General features: G+C 31.2%; 4 protein-coding genes across 4 annotated transcripts; 2 read left to right on the top strand and 2 right to left on the bottom strand.

The window, feature by feature from the left end:
* Positions 1-205: 205 nt before the first annotated feature.
* LOC149481104 (uncharacterized) lies at positions 206-6575 on the bottom strand. Its single transcript, XM_089705904.1, has 9 exons — positions 6412-6575; positions 6083-6283; positions 5396-5644; positions 4227-4346; positions 3521-3896; positions 3159-3340; positions 2636-2828; positions 1613-2221; positions 206-1240 (listed from the first exon to the last, which is right to left on the bottom strand). The coding sequence occupies exons 1-9, from the start codon at positions 6472-6474 to the stop codon at positions 954-956; spliced, it is 2280 nt and encodes a 759-aa protein (XP_089562030.1). The 5' UTR covers positions 6475-6575; the 3' UTR covers positions 206-953.
* Positions 6576-7697: 1122 nt separating this feature from the next.
* Positions 7698-9266, top strand: LOC149481103 (myotrophin-like). Its single transcript, XM_089705804.1, has 4 exons — positions 7698-7899; positions 8068-8178; positions 8264-8347; positions 8795-9266. Exons 1-4 carry the CDS (start codon positions 7831-7833, stop codon positions 8879-8881), a joined length of 351 nt encoding a protein of 116 aa, XP_089561930.1. The 5' UTR covers positions 7698-7830; the 3' UTR covers positions 8882-9266.
* A 115-nt stretch (positions 9267-9381) lies between these two features.
* GXIVsPLA2 (phospholipase A2 group XII) lies at positions 9382-11357 on the bottom strand. Its single transcript, XM_089705803.1, has 3 exons — positions 10906-11357; positions 10181-10426; positions 9382-9928 (listed from the first exon to the last, which is right to left on the bottom strand). The coding sequence occupies exons 1-3, from the start codon at positions 11135-11137 to the stop codon at positions 9783-9785; spliced, it is 624 nt and encodes a 207-aa protein (XP_089561929.1). The 5' UTR covers positions 11138-11357; the 3' UTR covers positions 9382-9782.
* A 1707-nt stretch (positions 11358-13064) lies between these two features.
* On the top strand, positions 13065-16898 carry RpL13A (ribosomal protein L13A). Its single transcript, XM_089706144.1, has 6 exons — positions 13065-13170; positions 13564-13694; positions 13870-13979; positions 15563-15708; positions 16424-16546; positions 16778-16898. The coding sequence occupies exons 1-6, from the start codon at positions 13150-13152 to the stop codon at positions 16859-16861; spliced, it is 615 nt and encodes a 204-aa protein (XP_089562270.1). The 5' UTR covers positions 13065-13149; the 3' UTR covers positions 16862-16898.
* Positions 16899-20139: the final 3241 nt, after the last annotated feature.

Genomic DNA, 20139 nt, shown 5'->3' with positions numbered 1-20139 from the left:
CATCGATGGATTTTAATAAATAATCTGAATTATTTAATTTGAAGTTTAAAAACATGTGCTCAAACATTGTAACATACATCATTCAGATACACATTTCAATTCACTTTTTTTTGTAATTAAAAAAATATTTATGTACATAATAATATGCTCAACTGAACTCTGTTAGAACTAGAAGCAAAGGTCATGAAATAAAAAAAAGTTTATTTTATATAAAATTTATTCGCCCCTTCACCCTTTACAATATACCTACATACAATAATTTTTATAGTAAAAATACTTATTGGACGGATTTAATCGACATTTAAAATTATTCTTACATTCTATTAATTTAGCATTCATACTAATATAAAAATAGAAAATTCAGGAAGCCCTATCAGATCCCGTATACGAACATAATATTACAGTACTTAGTCATTCACTTATTAAGTGAATTGAAAATCTTACTTATCATAATTAGTAATTACACAAGTATTGATGTCAACATCAAAAAAGATGCGTAGGTAAATCGAAATTAAACATTATTTTTAGATTTTAAGCATCATCACTACATAGTATAAAATTAAGTCACTTTCCGCCTGTTTGTGAGTATGTCTGTAATCTGTATATCTTTAAAATTACGCAACGGATTTTTATGGAGTTCTTTTTAATAGATGGAATGGTTGTCGAGAAATATTTTAATATATAATTTATTAAGTTTTAAACCAAGCGGGCGAAGCCGCGGGCGGAAAGCTAGAAATAATATACATATAAAAAAAGACGGGTTGCACTCCGGGAGTGCCGGCAGAAGTGAAAACTTGATTATTAACGTTGAGCATGTTTGATATCCATCCGTCTTACGCTTTTTCGATCAGGTCACGTGTCCTGACGCGAGTTTAAGATTTTATACCCATTACAGTAAAAGTGCTCAACGCCGCTAAAGAAGTATTCACTTCAAAAACTTTTAGTTATAAATCTTACAGACTAGTTTCAAATTGTACCGTTCTAAGATCACTCAATTTGCTAGTAACCAAATTATAATCATTTAATCTTTCCAAAGTATCCACATTTGACGGCTGACTTGTGTTCGATAAATCACTATTAACAGTAATATTCCACACTCGTTTTGTGATAGTTTCATTATTCACTGAAATATTTAGAACATTGCTTCTGGAATGTTCTTGGCCGGAATCCTCATTGTCGTAGGTCAGGTTTAATTGACGTGGTCTCGTGAATGTTAAATTGTTGATTTCGTTTAAAACATCTGAAAAGTATGAAAATGAATTTTAAATTTATTTACAAAGAAAAAAATGCGACGTCTAGACTAGAATCAAAGTTATTTCTCTAGATTCTAGAACATAGTTATTTCACATGAATGAATGAATGAAAAATTATTTATTGTACACCTTATAGGATACATTTTATAAACTTAACAATAAATTAATCAATGTACAGTAGGCGGCCTTATCGCTCATGCAAAATGCTTAAGAGTTGATTCAAATTATCTTATTATTTCTCTTTATTTAAATATTACACACACTCAACAAATTCCACGTATTTTAAAGTAATTTATTCAATCACTTTTTTGGTGGCATATAATCGTTAGTTTTAATTTAAAAAATATACGAAATCATACCTGTTATTTGCAAACTCATCGCTTCATCCATAAAATCTTCTTCTAAACCATCATTATCTTTATTATCGTTATCTCCAATAAAATGTTCCGGGGTCTTCATACAATGTCTACTCAAAACTGCCTTACGCAAAGACGATCTATTCTTCATTGGCGAATGGTATAAAATCGATGTATTACGCATTTTAATCCCCGACACATCGTTACAAAGTTCATCCAATTTTAACGAAAAACTCAAATCTTTTCTTGGCTTAAAATTCTTTGTTAAAATCGCAAGCGGGAACTTTGCAGTTGACGATCGTATATTAGTCGTTCTACCGAATAAACTTTTCGTCATGTTTATTGTTTTTCTTGGAGAATTCACGTATGTATTGAAATTATTGACTGTATGCGTAACATTTTTTATTTTACTCTGCTCCTCTTCGAAGAACTGTTCGTCCATTTCTTGTGGACCCAGGAGAGTATTGATACGATTGACAATTGTATATAAGAGTTTTAAACGCTTCAACAGTTGATCGAAGGTAGCCTCTTTGTTGTCAACCTTTTTTGTTGGATATTGGAAATCATCACCGGAACTTAGAATGTTGCTCACTACTTTACATTCTAGCTGAGCTGAAAAAAATTTATAATTATAATTTCTTGCTCTACCAGTACTTACAACACAAACTATAACAATTATCGTTATCAGTAAAAACTATTTTAATTATTCTCATACAGTTTTAAAGCTATATGCTTATTATTAGTTTTAAACTGAATATTTGACACCGACTTATTGTTTATCTACATATATGCAGCAATAAGAAAGGCATTTTCCGTCAATCAGTAAAAGAGAAAAGATTGCGATATGCTATCTATTTTGAAGCTTTTAACACAGTGTTCTCTTTATTTCCATATGTTATTCCGCTTATAATCAGCCATAATTATGACTTCACTATATTTACATAACGCTTCTATGACCTTCATGCCTATATTCTCCATATATTGTGATATCTTGTCTATTAACATAAAATATGATATTCTAGTTACCTTTATTCAAATCCTGAAGTAGAGGTAACAATTTGTCTTTGTCCTGCAAAGCATCAGGTTCACAATTTTTATATACATCAAAGAACTCCTTCGTTATACTGCCAATATTTATCACAGAACATATTTTAATATTATTGTATGTACCCTCCTTTATAATTTCCAATAATTGTTGATGCATCATTTGCTTCGCTTTCTAAAATATAAGATAAATAAATATAATTATTACAATACTAGAATTTATCTGAGCTGAATGAACAAAAGAACCTCTGGAAATCTTTAATATGTCACGTCTCTAAAGACTAGATTTAATTAATGAAAAAAAAGATCGTGTGTGTCGAGCACACGTGTCAGAAAGGAAACTTCATTGGCAAGGTTCAAAGATATCAAAATCGTCGCCTTACTCCATGAAATGACTGTATTGCCAAGACGCGACCTTCAAATTTTACTACCAACACGCCTAAAGAAGTTTCACTTCAAAAAATATCTAAAAATGTAGATGACAATCATGAGTATTCTTTCCTACCTGTACAAATGCAGAAGGATCAACAATCAAAAACACATTATCTCGTATCTCATTCACTTCCCTCTTCCAAATATCAACCAAGAGAGATGTATTGTAACTCTTTGGTTCTATCATAACCGCAGGAACTAAGTGTGGATCTAAAGCTTCGAGACTCGCTAACCCACTACGAAGATTCAGCACTCCTAATAAAAAAATGTTGCAATTTAATTATACAGCAAAACAAATAATTACATTTTTCAATAAGCTTATAAGTCCATTGTGAGAACTTTTAATGTAATACAATATATTTATTGGTCTACACAAAATAGGTATTCCATATTAATTTGCAGAAATTTATTGTTATATGTCGGTCTTTTACTTACTTTGTTCATCAGACGAACAAGATATAGCAAAAGACCCAATTTGCATCAATCTTTCGTTATATAAATCAAACTCTTTCACAAATTCACAATTTTCATGGTCTTTGTCCTTACAATTCCCACCAGTTCCTTCTAATAAATGCTTCTTTAATAATTCCACAGGCGAGGTATTGTTTGCAAAGCAATGCACAAGTAGAGCAAGCAATGCTGTATTTGTATTTGTCTCTAAGACGTAAAGAACATCTTTTAGTACATCAATTAAAACATTAATATTGGATGGTTTTATTGGCAATTTTATTGTTTCCTTTGTAGCTTGAAATACGGAGTCTAAATCGCCGATTATCAAGTCACCGAGGAGTGCTTTTGTTTCTCTTAGAACCTGAAAATTAAAAAGGTAATCAATCCCCATAAATATATAAGAAGTTATAATAAATACTAGCTGTGCTCCACGGTTACACCCGCATTGCTCTGCTCCTGTTGGTCTTTTCTTCTTAGTGTGATGATATATAGCTTATAGCCTTCCTCGATAAATGGGCTATCTAACACCAAAAGAATTTTTCAAATCGGACCAGTAGTTCCTGAGATTAGCGTGTTCAAACAAACAAACTCTTCAGCTTTATAATATAAGTATAGATTAAATGAAAATATTATCTTCATTTTCGTAAATTACACATTTGCAAATAATAAATAATTATATATAATAACTTACAACTTGACATCGAGCTTTAACAACAAGTTGATCTGACGGCAGACAGTATCTGCAGAGGGTCATTGCGCAAAGCAATAGTTCATCCACACATGTATGGATCCCAGTCACACAGGTAACAAGCTGTAAATCATTTTATTATACCAATGGAATTATTTAAGGCTGACAATTATAAATATAAATTATTTAAATAATTGGGATCAATAATACTGAAGAGAAAACTAGCATTTATTCTGACTTAATTGGTTGAAATAAGATAACTAATAATACTAAATTGTTTGCATAAACAATTTCTAAAACTTTGATTTAGGTATCCTTTAATTTATAACTACCCTTCACAATAAAATATATGTACATTAGAATTTCCTAATACAGTGGATTTCGGTTATAACGACGGCGGAGGGACCACTTTAATGTTGTCGCTATATCCGGAGGTCTCTATATCCGAAATAATAAAAAATCACGTACATTATGTGTATATACATACGTAGTTATTTATTTATCACTTATTTATATTATACAAGGCTTTTATTAAAAAAACGAGTTATAGTGTGCACTGCTTAAGTTTAGACTTTTGTGCACGCTGTAAGGTATATTCCATTTTCATAATTCCCTCTACATCTAAATTATTACTGGCTTCTCCAAATAAACAGTACTTTTTGAGCGTTGTAATAGCACATAATGCATCTCTAATTGTTGGAATCTCGTTTACATTGCAATCCTCTTCTTCATAATTTTAACTTCATGCACGTGCTAAGTAATCCTACACAGAAACAAATCACTTGACCATCTGCGAATGTAAACAAAAGATTCTTATCCTTTGTTTACATTCCTACATAATACAAGCAACTATTAAAGTTAAAGTTGATGAATGAGTCTTTGCGCCTTTGCCGACTCCGTCTCAATATCCGCAATGAATTTCTAGGAATCTGTCCCAAATAGTTCATAAAAACAAGTCGTTATACCCGAATTAGGCGTTATATCCGGAGTCGCTATTGCCGAATGGATTTATACGAAAGTATGCTTCAAATTCTAGGGACGTAAGTTCGACGTCGCTATAACCGAAAGGTCGTTACAGCCGAGGTCGTTATTAATGAAATCCACTGTACATTTCTTTTACTGGTCAATAGTTTAATATGTATTTTAAAAAATAGTGTGAACATAAAATTTACCTCATTCTGCCACATACTTTCATCTTCAGAAGTTTTGCAATCATTTCTGTACACAATATTAGACAGGTTGTTAAGAACTTCAAATGTTTGGTCGATCCAATTCACAAAATACATTGTATTTGAAACAATAGAGTCGTCACTTTCAGTGCAAACATCCGATGGATTCAATATTTTATCAATATACCCATCTATTGATATCAATTTTTCATTACAACATGACAACCTCTCGTAAACACATTGTAAACTTTCCTGTAAAAATATAACCATAAATTAGGACATAACTAACAAATCTGAGACATACTCGCAATATAAATTAGTTAGTTTCATTGTTATAGGAAAAACACCTCACTCGAGTGAGAGTTATGAAATCATATACTGAACAATCCTTTAACGTTATTTACACAGTTATTTACTTACGAGTTCTAAACACTGATTAGAAAAAATGTAGCAAGTTGTCACTTAATAAAGTAACCAAACATTTTTATTTCTAACTAGCGGTCCGCCCCGGCTTCGCCTGTTGTACATGTTTACGTTTTCTCTACATAAGAACCATCCTCGTACTTCAAGGAATATAATAAAAAAAGAATTATCGAAATCGGTTCAGCCGTTCTCGAGTTATGCGCTTACCAACACATTTTGCGATTCATTTTTATATATAAGATATAAAAGCTTTTTTGATAGACTCACCTGAACATCTTCGTGAACTTTAAATTCTTTATTAAATTTTAGAATTTCGATTGTAATTAGTACACACTTCCTTATTTGATCATTACAAAGATTATAGACATTTAAAATTTTATTAATCGTACTATCATTTGTAGTTTCTGCGTTATTTAACTTTTCCTGAATTTCCTCTAGAAGTGGTGGTATTTCCCTGAATAATAAGGTCTGAATAAAAAGCAGAGATTTTATAAATAATCATACATTTTAGAGCTTAATATACAGACACTGTAATTCTCCTGAATTGCGGTAAATACAATGTAATTGGATATCTTATCAAAATATTAAAATCTTACCCAAATTGCTTTAGTTCTATGTCGCACCATTTGGTGCTTCGCGCTATTTGATTTCTTTTCCATTTCAATGATAGAATTACAATTAAATTATTCTCATAAAATGAATATTTGCAATTTTGTTGTAATTTTATGGATCGAGAAAAACTATTACTATACCTAATTTCGCCTAATTTAGATTTTAAAATTTCAAAATAAACAGTCAATGATGACAGTTAATGGCATATGTTGCCATTTGCCAATGGACAAAAAAGATTGAAGTGTGACATAAGGAACAATTTATTTAAACTGCAACACTAAACTGAATTAAGGGCGTATTCAGAAAGAAAGCTTGAAACTTATAAGCGCTTATAAGCGCTTATCGGCGCTTATAAGCGCTGGTAACCCGCGCAGGAAAATATATGAATATGCGCTTATAAGCGCTGATCGGCGCCGACAAGTTTGTTGAAACTTGTTGGTACTTGTCGGCGCCGATCAGCGCTTATAAGCGCATGTTCATATATTTTCCTGCGCGGGTTACCAGCGCTTATAAGCGCCGATAAGCGCTTATAAGCGCTTATAAGTTTCAAGCTTTCTTTCTGAATACGCCCTATGTGTCCAAATTTCGATGAAACTTTTTTTTAAATTAACAACTTCCGATCACACTGCCCTTAATTTAGTTACTGAATCTGAAAGTGGAATTTACAAGTTTTTTAGAAATAGCGGATGCAGAAATTTCAAATTAACAACGAATTAATTGAAAATCGTTTTACAAATTATTATTAAATCTTGTAACATCGTGAATTCAAAAGCATGATAGTGTTATCGTAGGAAAAAGACGTATTAAAAGCAAAAGAAAGATAGGTTATAATCTGTGATATTGATGTGATGTTATTCCAAGAAGCTTATATCTAATACACTGGAGATTTCCGTATGAACATTATCTTGTAACAAGAAAATATGACCTTGAATGACGCCTGTATGTTTTTTTATCCCTTTCACACCCACTTGCCAAGTTAGGTGTGACAGATAAAAAAACATACAGGCGTCATTCAAGGTCATATTTTCTTGTTACAAGTTAATGTTCATACTGAAATCTCCAGTGTATTAGATATAAGCTTCTTGGCCTAAACTATAAATCTGACATTGTGAAGTATAGGATAAGAAAAAACCCTCGCGTATCTGGATATTTTATACAATTTTGTAATATAAGTGCAGGGAAAGCGTGTTTGTTTATGGCTTTGTACATTTTTATCTGTGTATTTCATTGTTTACTTGTTTCTTGTTTGTATTCTGTTGTCACTGTCACTTTTCCCGAATCCCAATTATCATTCAGCTGTCATCTGTATATTTTCTGCTTCAGCTTAGGTACCTTTTGATAGAATCATTTCAGTCCCAAAGTATTTTTAAATAATATACAGAAGAAATTAAAACCCTGTTAAAATGAGTGGATTAGTTTGGGGTATTAAGAACGGCGACATCGATCAAGTTAAGGATATCGTAGAAAAACAAGTAAGTAATGACTAACTAGCCAACCATAAAATTCACATCATTGAGCTTATGTGTCCGGCCATAGCTTTGTTGTTGTTGTAGTTTCTTATTCTAACGTAGCTTTTATATATCCCATGAGCCTCATGTGTGTCTCAATAAAAAGCGTTTATATTTCTGGTTTTATTGCAGAAAATTGATGTCAATGCTTCAATTGACGGCCGGGTACCGCTTCATTATGCTGCCGACTATGGACAGACTGCTGTTCTTAATTATTTATTAGATAAAGGCGCTGATCCTAATGTATGTATTTCATAAGTAATATTACTTTGTGTTTTACTTGATTATTCAAATTCTATTTTACAATTGCATAATATTTTAATTGCAGATGGTAGATAAGCATGGCATATCTGTGATCTTAGCAGCTATTTGGGAAGGACATACTGATTGTGTGAAAACCCTATTGAAACATGTAAGATTTTGTATGTCATTAATATAGCCATTTGTCTATACAATTCTTCATATTCATTGCAATACATGTACTGAATGATTTGTCATGTTTTCTAGAACTTTTATCTAAGTAAATATCATAAAAATAAATCTTTTGTGTCACTTATCAGAACTGGATATCATTACATTATTTCTATACATAGTATATTTGTCAAAATATAGTTTTTTCCTTCTGGCTAAATACCCCTCAGTCCTGAATACTTCAACTCCAGTATTAGATAGTGTGTTTCTTATAATTATATGAAACAAGTTTCTAACAGGTTACCAAGGTGTCTTAAAGTAGTATTATGTCCGGCATGGTGCTATACAACCTTGAACCTATGTTTTTTTCCACAACATCATGGTAACCCTCCTGATCAGTACTTAGTAAATTTTATTAATATTACTTATTTCCTTTATAATTTTACAGGGTGCATCTAAAAATGGCAAGACACCAGATGGCGCACCATACATTGAAGCTGCAGAAAAAGATGAGATTAAGGAACTCTTAACATAGAAATAGAATACATCTATATAAAAATGTATCGTTTGCATTCTATAATTTTTTAATGCATTAAATGAGTTATTTTAGAGCAAACAGTAAAGTTAATATATATTATTAAATGCATTTATTTACATTCATTTATTTTTATAAGCTCAACATAAGAAAAGAAACATGCATTGACTGCGTCCATTAGTTTTAATATGTATTGGAAAATTAATGGCCTTCACACTTTATGGAGTCGAATACCTTTGTGTAACTTTACTTTACTCTCTTCATCGCTGACTTCAAGAGGCCTATACTCTTAAATTTAGCAAATAAATTATTTTATAATAAGATGTGTAATCCCAAGAGGGTAAGATGTAATTTTTATTGCTAAAATAAAAAAGTGATATTCATATATTTGTTTATTTTTTTATTGTTATGACAAGTTTGTTTAACTTAAGTTTAGAACATGAAATTCAGACCATCCGTTTCGTTTAAAAAAGTTGCATATTATTCTTCTTATTTATTGGTCATAATCATAAATCATAATAAATATACATTCTAAATGATGTCCATTTCTGTGAGATTAACATAATATCTACAAGGTTAGAGAATATTTTTACACAATACTTCAGTAACAATACAAAAATTGTTAGCGTACCAGGATAAATAAAAATGACTAGTTACTACTACAGCCAACTTATGTTAAATAAATTCATTCCCAGATAAATATCTGCATAAAAATCACAGCTTTCGCTTTAACGCTACATTGCATCTACAATATCAAGACAATTACAATAAAACAACCATCAAAAAACTTTACAGGCATACATTCAGAAGTAACACCAACATTAAGAAAAACAAAACGAGTTTATTATAACATAAAATAAATAAAAACAAAGAATCACACTTATACATAGTCCTGTTAATATTATAAGTCTCCATCCCCTGTTGTATATTTCTTATATTTATTTTTTGATGGAGGGCAGTAACATGCATTTTTTTGAGCATCCAAATATGATTTGCATCCAAGTGTTAGAGTACCAGTGAACAGTAATTTAGCTGCTCCCTTACAACCTGAAAATGATAATATGTATATTATGTTTATCATTATATCATTGCTTAATGAAGAATGTGTACTGATAAACTTATGTGTTATAAATATAGTTGAAAAATAGTTTAATAAGATGTATTGTCACTGATTGTAGAAAAGTGTGCAAAGTTCATTCTGTCTATTTAAAATGGATCAAAATCAAATCTAATGGAGTTGGTTGAACCAAACATAAACATGTGTAAAAAAAAGTGTGTGTTGTTACTATTATCATTTACCTTTGGTAATTGCATCAGCTGCAACATTAATACTCTTGTATGAATCACAATAATTATAAAGGCACCGTTTGAACTCCAAGTCACAAATTTCTTTGCCGCTATTGCATGTGTCGTAGCAAATGTCATGGGCGTCACAGCATTTGGTCATTTGTTCTATTGGTAAATACTCAGAAGATATATCAAAACCTAATGAGCCACAGCCATCTGATTTAGGTATGTGGTTTTTGTTACGCACTGGCTTATGACCTGTAATTCATAAACATTATCAATACAATATTCAAATTTGATTAAACTATGTATATAAATACTTATACATTTAGAGTTTACACAGATTCTATAATAAGAACATGACAGAGATATAATCTGCCATTAATCATTGAAATATGTATTAGTAAATGGGGAAGCCCATTAAAACTTCTCAAATTGTCATTAATGTATTTTTAGTCATATTATATTGGAAAGTATATGTTAAGACTAAAAAAGCTTCAAATAAGCATAATAAAATTTGTGTTTTTCAAAATCTTAAATTGTTGTTATTAATGAACAAAGTGACACCACTATTCATTCAATTTAAAAATTATAATATGGAAATATATGATAATTTGAAGTTACATAGTTTAATACTGATAACATCACAGGAATAGTGATACAACAATAATTAACACTAATGAGATCAAAGATAATTTAATAGGTGATTCATAAACAAATTAAAATAGTAAACATACCTTCTGGACATGTAAATATACAATCTTCTTCCACTGCTGCATCAAAAATATCGTGCAATGATCTAAATTTTTCAGCAACAGTTATGACATTTTTGAATACATCGCCAAAAACAGATTCTGCTGATAGGACTGCATCTTTCAAGTTTCGTAACATTGTTGATCCTATACCCGTATAAGCATAGGCGACAAATGTTAAGAGATAAATGAAAATTTTTCTATATGGGATATCCATTATGTAAAGTAATTTTATGAATTGAATAGACGATATTGCTAAGAGGACTTGGTTATTGCACTAAACATTAACTTAATATTCATTGCCGACTACTATACACTGACGTGGTCCAATATTTAATAAGACCTTATTGAGTAAGTATTGATTATAAATAGATTTTGATGATAGTATATGACTAAAATGAATCCAATTCCAATTTGAAAATGTAATATTTTTGTTGTCATCTAGATGTCATTACAAATTAGACATGACAAATGACATTTTTTTTAATAATTTATTCATAACCATGGATACAAGTCCTTCAGTCGCAATCTTAAAGTAATATACATTTCAATATTGTAATATAAAACATACATTAAACAAAAATAAAATAATTTTAATAAGATACAGAACTAACATTAATATTTTTACTTATTTACTAAGTTTACAATACAATCATACATATAGTACGACATAAAAGAGATGAAATTAATTATTTTGGAACTAATTCGTTTTTCATTACCTGGCAACCCTGAATTGGCAATGTAGCTGTCAAGTTGAATAAAAATTTGTTGTTTTTTTCGTGAAGTGGAGAATTATTGAGATAAAATTGTTATTTAGAACAAGAAATTTAAATAAAAAAGGAGACATCATGAAAAAGGTTAAACGTAGCGGTGTCCGTGATGTGGTGTATAAAGTTTTTATTCGGTGTTTGTCCGAATTTCAAGTTGGAAATTTATTGACTGATTTGGAAAACGTTTACAAACGTACAGCAGAATATACCGGTGAGATTCCATTTATTTTTGCTCAGTACTACGTAAAATAGAATATTCCATTAGTGACGAGTGTTTAATGTATGTATGTATGGCGATTATTACGTTTTCGCAATTTAATTTGAGGTTATTTGTATGTAAACAAAAACTAGTTTTTATAGTGCGACCAGCACAATTTGAGTCAAGAAGTTATATCCAATCCAACCAGCCTCAAATAAAGTACCTAGTTTAGATTTTACTACATAGTATAGTGATAACTGTTTTCATACAGCTATCTATCTATTAATCAATCAAACCATAAGAAAAAAAATCATATTTACTGTATCATATTTACAGATACTGAAGATGCCCCGTACCCTCTTGCCAGTACTTCGAAACAGAGTGATGATCAGTCCTTTGAAGGAGTAGAATATTTAGATTTTGATGAATTATATTAATGTACAAAATTTATCTACAAAAAAAAATAAAAATATGTGGTTTTCAAATCGCCTTGTTTTTTTCTACCCGACGGACCCAGAAAGAGGGTAATGTGTTTGAGCTGCATGTATGCTTGTTTGTTTGTATGTTTGATTCTATGTGCGCCTCTGCAGTCTAAGCACTTGACCGATTTTTATAAAATAACTAATTCCAAATACATTTAAGTAAAACTTGACCTAGGTAGGTCAATTAAAATACTAATGTATTTTTGTCTTAAATTTACACTATTGCTACAATGAAACAATTATAACGGTTTAAATCGCGGTATTTATTTTAGATTATATATATAGATTTTTGGATTTTTATTCTATAGTATCAAGATCGCTTGCGTCGCAGTATCAGTGTTGCTATATGAGCGACGGTGGCGCCCTCATTTATTTTCATCTCTTTTGTGTCGCACTATATTCGATCGTTTTTCAAAACAATATTAGAAATTAAATTTTTGTTTTTACTGTTCTGTGTCTAATACATTTGCATTTAATAAACATGTTTTCATATAAGTTCAGTAGTACTTTACACATATCAGTTAATTATTACATATTTTAAGAAATTTCTATTCATATTTATAAAAAAGCATACAAGCACCTTTAAAAATATATTTCTCAATTCAGCAGTTCTCTTTTCAATTAATATAATAAGATAAATTGAAATTAAATGTTTTTTAAATTTTCTTATACCGAAAACATAGACAAAATTATGTTGAACGCAACTTTATCAGTCAAAAAAGTTCCGGTCGCCATCTTGGTTTAAAAAGTTAGCCTTTTCCGTTTTGTTGTCGTGAAAATGACGGGCTTTAGCAATAAGGTGAGCGTAAAAATTGTGAAAATTGATGAATTACTCACTAAAAAATCATAAGTATCCCTAAAGTGACAAAGTTACTTTATAAATTATATATTTGTTCTTAAATTCAAGTGAAAATGTTGTAGTAATATGACTAGTGATGCACGTGTAGTTTTCGGTGGCAAGTGCTTCTTGAAACTGCTTAGATGGAATTATTTCGAATAAGTAATAGCGAAATTACTTTCTTAAACGTATATTTAATTGAATACCATACGAAATAAGTTAATTATCAGTGTAAATTGCTTTTGTTGTCATTGCTCACAATGTCTATTTGAGGTTATGTGCGGTGTGTTACATTTCCTGCGCTGCGATGAAAACGTGATGTCGATTTTCTAAAATAAACATTTACAATTTCAGGCCATAGTTATCGATGGCCGTGGCCATTTACTCGGCCGTTTGGCTGCCATCATTGCTAAGGTCCTCCTCGAAGGAAACAAAGTTGTTGTTGTAAGATGTGAACAAATTAACATCTCAGGAAACTTCTTCAGGTAATGTATTTGCATTTTGCATGTTATCTTTTCTTTTTCAACAGAAATTTCATAGATGTTATATACTCGAGTACTTTTTAACGTAAATAAGTTGTAAAATACCACTAATGCCTGATTAAATTTATTCATTCGTGTTTTTTTACTTATATTCGAACTAATGATTATATTTTTGCAGAAACAAGTTGAAGTTCATGTCATTTTTGCGCAAACGCTGCAATGTGAACCCAGCGCGTGGTCCATTCCACTTCAGAGCGCCATCCAAGATTCTGTGGAAGACTGTCAGAGGTAAGTTTATTTATATAATTTAACAAACTTTTTTTATCCTCAAAATAGAATATATGACACAAACTAAAATTAAATATTAGGAAACGGTAACTGTATGAATCAGGTTGTAGCGTGATAGTATATAGCCTATAGCCTTCCTCGATAAATGAGCTATCTAACACCGAAATAATCTTTCAAATCGGACCAGTAGTTCCCGAGATTAGCGCGTTCAAACAAACAAACAAACTCTTCAGCTTTATAATATTAGTATAGATAAGTTTACTACTTGTACACCAAACATGGTAAATTAAACTATTATTTTTACTTTATCGAAATTATAAAGCTAGGTAATGTTCATAGATTTATAAGCACAATCTAATTTAACCCATTGACCACCGAGCGGCCCGATCGGGCCGAGACACAATAGATTTTCTATTGTGTCTGTGATCCGAGGACTGACGGATTAATTGTTGCAAGAATATAACTTTTTGATGTTACACTAAACAACAGACATTATTCATCTCTTTCCGGACTGTTGTGTTATAGCTTAAGATATATGATGCTCCATTCAAGAGATTGTATCATAACAGCATTTAAGTCATTGCCTAGAAGTGGAGACATTTGTCGTATAACATATTTAAAAACTGTAAAATATTACTAGAAATATTTATTTCCATGTGCACAGAATTTATTACTTGGTATATTTATAATTGAATTTTTTTGAATAATTAAATCACCAATTAATACCGAAACTCAAATCAATTTAATAAATCCTAGAAAAACTAAAACTAGGTTGTATATAAGTACTAGCTGTGCTCCGCGGTTTCATCCGCGTGGCTCCGCTTCTGTTAGTCTTAGCGTGATGTTATTATGTTATTATTATATAGCCTTCCTCAATAAATGGGTTATCCAAAACCAAGGAATTTTTCAAATCAGACCAATAGATCTTGAGATTAGCGCGTTCAAACAAACAAACTCATCCGCTTATAATATTAGTATGTATTTGTATAGCTAGTTCTTAAAAATGGAACATAATCTTAACAAATTAAAGAAAGTTGTAATAGTTACACCAACTATAACAACTGAAGAATGGATTATATAAATTATTTTTGGTTCAATAAATTTGTCCCCACTAGGGGGCTAACTTACAAAATTATGTATATCCAACCAGAGCTGTAAGAAGCAGGGTTAAGGGGCATTTTTGTTTATAATCAAAGGGGCACTTCCATCACACTCTAACTAAAGTAGGAAAAGTAGGGATACCCCCCTACTTTTATAAAATACTAGCAGTCCGCCCCGGCTTCGCCCGTGGTACATATTTCGCAATAAAAGGTAGCCTATGTTCTTTCTCAGGGTCTAAAGGTTATCTGTGCCAATTTTCATCAAAATCGCTCCAGTAGTTCATGCGTGAAAACCATACATACATACATACATACAAACCTTTCCTCTTTATAATATTAGTATAGAAGTTCAATGATTATACAAACACAATTACCTACATTATCTGATGTCTGTGATAAAACAATAGCTATGAGAACATTCCTAACTAACTTGACTTTTAGTTTAATTTAAGAATGTTTACTAATAGTAAAGTTTTATTCCAGGCATGATCCCCCACAAGACAGAGCGTGGAAAGGATGCCCTCAGGAGGCTCCGTAGTTACGACGGTTGCCCTCCGCCTTATGACAACCGCCGTCGTGTTGTCGTACCTGCAGCCCTTAGGGTATTCTGCCTGAAGCCTGGCCGCAAGGTAAATAACATTTTTACACGCTTTATATTAGCTTCACCTGTATGTTTGTTTGTAACCGACTTCTTTGGGCGCGATTTTGAGTCACTTTAAACGGCCAGATTTCGTTCAAACTTTGTAGATTTATTGAGGACCGATGACAATACACTAATTTGATAAAATTTTCTATTTTTTAGTTCGGTTTTCTATAAAAAGCGTGTTTTTTAATTTTTTTTAACTATTATTATTTATTATTTTTAGTAATATGAATCACACATTGTGCACATTTTAAAGTAATTGTCATAAGTTAAAAGCTATAGAATATCTTCTAACATTTATGTTGTACAACTATTATCATGTTTCATTATATCAACAATTTTTCATTGTGCATTTGTGATCTAGTTATTAAGATGAGGTTTATATGTTGAGTATTATTGCATTAATAACAAAAATATTAATTTTATGTTTTTATAAATTATTGTTTTTATGAGAACTGTAATTGTGTAACACATTAATCACTTTCAAGTATGATTTTAAGTAAATTGTAAATAAGATTATGAAACAAATGTTTAAGCATCAGTATGTGCAAAAATATGTGTATTTAAATGATGTTATTTTTTGGGTAATTTGCGACTGAAGACATAGTCATATGTTGCATAAATTGTTATTCTGATAACAAATAAAAGAATTTTAGTAAATGATTGTATCACGACAAGTCTAACACGATTTTTAATTGCAGTACTGTCACGTCGGCCGCCTCTCACACGAAGTCGGCTGGAAGTACCGTGAAGTTGTCCGCAAACTTGAGGACAAGAGGAAGTTCAAGGCTGTCCACAAAGTTGCCTATGAGAGGAAACTTAAGGTAAAACATATTTTATTGACTATATTCAATTGATTTATCCTTTGTGTATTTAGTTGTAGCAATAGCTACTCCCATTTTATTTTATATCAGCAAAATGAAATGATGATTAACTTCTTACCTACATTATCTGATTTAATGTGATTTGAAAACCTTTACTGAGTTATTAAATAAAGTTAACTATAGCAGCTCCACATGTGATAAGTTTCTTATTTTTAACCTAATTTGTTACAGAAAATCACTAAGGAGGCCGGTGAGAAAGTTGCAAAGACGACAGCACCCTTCACCGCTATCATGCAATCCTACGGATATAATTAGGATTAAGATTTACAAAAAATAAACCATTGGTTGCCCATTTTGTTGTTTTATTTTAAATGAGTGATATAAACTCATTATCCTTATAATATGTGATAAATAACATTTTAGAAACTCACACATAAACCTCATTCACAATGAAACTGTTTAGTTCAGATCAAAAAATAGTTTTAGATTGATGAACATGATCATGAGGTGGAATAGAAGTTTTATAGCTAGAGAGCTAGCGCAAAGCTACCTGTATGTATTTGACCAGACCTAGATTTTTGTGTGTTGATTCCCCTATACCTACTATACATGAGATGAGGAGTCACTAAGCCCAGAGTGGTGGACGAGCCGCGCGCTTAGGTAAGACAGGTGGAAATTTTTGGCGAACTTTGAAACCATTTGACCACGTCTGCCATTTTGATATTTGAAAATAGATTATTATTACTATCGGAAAATAACAATGGCAGACCATTATCACGCGGATAACATTCTGGCAGACACTTATGAAAGTGCTGAAAAAAATACAATATTGAAAGTATTTGACCAGATCTGCCATTCATATATTTTATTTATTAGGGTCTTAAAAACTTATTTTCGAAACGGCAGACATTTTCATTGCGTACAGACTTCAGCAGACAACAAAACTTTACAGACTTCAGCAGTCAACAAGACTTAGCTTCTACATGGTCAGATGTATATATGTATTACGTAATACGTTCCCTGACCTTACATCAATGATTTACTTTATTAATGTTTTTATGGTCATTTACATTTAATTTTGAAAACTATGGAATAAAATTTATAAATTTGATGATACAAAACTAAATACATTTGTAAAGAATCTCAAATATAAAGTTGTGTTGCAAATAACAAATCATCATTTAAATATTTAGTTTATTTCTTTATTTAAGAAACAATTAACAATTACAAAACAACATAAAAAAAACACGCATGCATTCATTGAAATGTTCATTCATCATCACTATCGTATGGCGTTGTGTGACTCGTCTTCATAATCCATTGATTCTGTAAAAGTAAAACGTAAATTATATAATAAAAGAAATGAGTAAAGTCAAAAATAATTATTAAAGAGTTAATCATTATTAACTTACCTAGTAAGGCAATGCCTTTGATGTCGCACGATGCCGCGGCCGCGGCCGCCGCGCCGCCAGTGTAGGTACTTCTGCTGCTACATGAAAATATGCTAGGGTTGCAACTAGGGCATGCACCCGGGTTTACCCGGTTCCGAAAAACCCGGGTAAACCCGGGTTTTTTGATGATCTTGAGAACCGGGTCTGAATAGTATGAAACCCGGTTCTCCCGGTTCCGAACAAAATATTAAAATATAAAGTATTATTTATATTTTGCTGCATTATTTTAACAAATTTATTGTATCTGGCAACGTCAGACTCACGTGCATCGCGAATTTTCGTGCCATGCCTCAAGCGTGGCTCTGATTGGTTGTCTAACCTTAGATGCTATAAGTTTCCTACGGTTGTATTACCAAAAAAAAAAAAAAATTAGGCTTCGAAAATGACAAAAATTAGACTAGAGAAATATTTTTATTAGATTTGTCGTGAATTTGAAAAGCTGTTGATTTTACTGTTTCATTTAATGATCCAGTCATGTTTTTGTTTTTGATATCAAGCTGAAATTTATATCGAATACATACTCAAGTCTTCGGTCCCTTTTATGTGAAAAAGTCAAACTCACAAGCCAACGCATCAAAAGATACAGCCGTAAATGCTGAAAATTTTCGCAAATTTCGACGTTCGCATGGGACTCAAAACCTACAGCTGGGTACTTTTCATGAACACAGAGCCTTTAAATTTGGTAAAAGTGACGTCTTATAACACAGGTAAACGAAAAATTGCTAGAAACATAAATTTTTAAGTTACAACATTATAAAAAATAGGTTTGTTCGGAGACCTCGGAGCGCGAGTCCGACTCGCACTTGGCCGGTTTTTTGCTTTACAGTTTGCAATTAATAAATAAGGTTTAAGTTTATATGTGATATTATGATAACAAGGTACTTTTATAAGACTGATAAATAAAGAGAAGTATTGAAATTTTGTTTCTTTACTAATTTAATAAAATAAGACACAAGCCGCGTAAAATAAAAGGCCCATCAGGTACTTTTACAGTTACTTTTGTTTAATTTCGTATTTTTTTCCGAAGAACCGGGTAACCCGGTTCTACCCGGTTCTGAGCTCGATTTGGAACCGGGTTTCAGAAACTTGGAACCGGACTCGGTTCTGCATGCCCTAGTTGCAACAAATGGGAAATAAAACAATTGTGATTATTACTATTATGATGTAATCATTTATTCATATGTACATTCAAAATAATTGCGATTATTAAATCTGATGTAATTATTTTTTCATAAATATATAATTATTATTAATTACATAATATATTGCACTGTGAAATATTTACGTGTCACTTTATTTTTGATGTTCTTAATTGTCTTTTATAAAATTTAAGTGACGCATTCGCATTGGGATCAACAATCCGATAAGAAAAGAATGGAGACAACATATACAATATACATAGCTTTGATTTCAATTCTACAGATACAAAATATACAATCTATCTAAAATGATACAACGGATGTTTCCTGCGTTTTCTCGTCAAAATACCGAAACAACGTAATTATTGTATAGTAGTTGGGCGTGAAAGTAAAAAAACAAATGAAAAGTGTTTTCCATATGATTATTTATTAAATTTACGCGATTAAGAATAATTTCAACGATACAATTTAGTAACCGATAATTATTCAGAGAAGGATTAAAGAAAATACCTGCCTGATCATTTTATCAAACTCTTAAAGAATTATGGTTATTTCGCATCACTCGGTTTATTAGTTTGGTAATAATTATTAAAGGTAGTTACAACCCTAGCCATTGAGTCGAACGGTAGGCAACACAATATCGACTTTGTGCGGGTACATATGGTACATTTCTTCTTGCTGTGAAGCGTAATTATTATTATTAAGATTTTTTAGGCTATTTATAGCGTAGTAATTTTCACTTTTGCATGGAAGTGATGTATCTGCTAGTATCTAATCTGTACTGAAAACATCTGGCAATAACCGTTAGAGTGGGAACCGAAAAGAGCCCTCTCAGGTATAAAACCTAGACTATTTGAATGCTAGTAACTATATAAAATAAAAATACTATAGGCTAGAGTGAGAATAATATTGATATATATGGAAAAAAATAGCTACAGAGATAGTACTGTATGCATAGATCTGACCATGTAGTAGCTAGTTTTTGTTGTCTGCTGAAGTCTGT

Source organism: Colias philodice, chromosome 17 (assembly GCF_061535455.1).
Source record: "Colias philodice isolate Cphi_HAF_F1 chromosome 17, ilColPhil1 Martin Lab GWU primary, whole genome shotgun sequence".
Classification (NCBI taxonomy): domain Eukaryota; kingdom Metazoa; phylum Arthropoda; class Insecta; order Lepidoptera; family Pieridae; genus Colias; species Colias philodice.
Note: the sequence above shows the minus strand (reverse complement) of the source record. Positions and strands in the feature narration are given on the sequence as shown.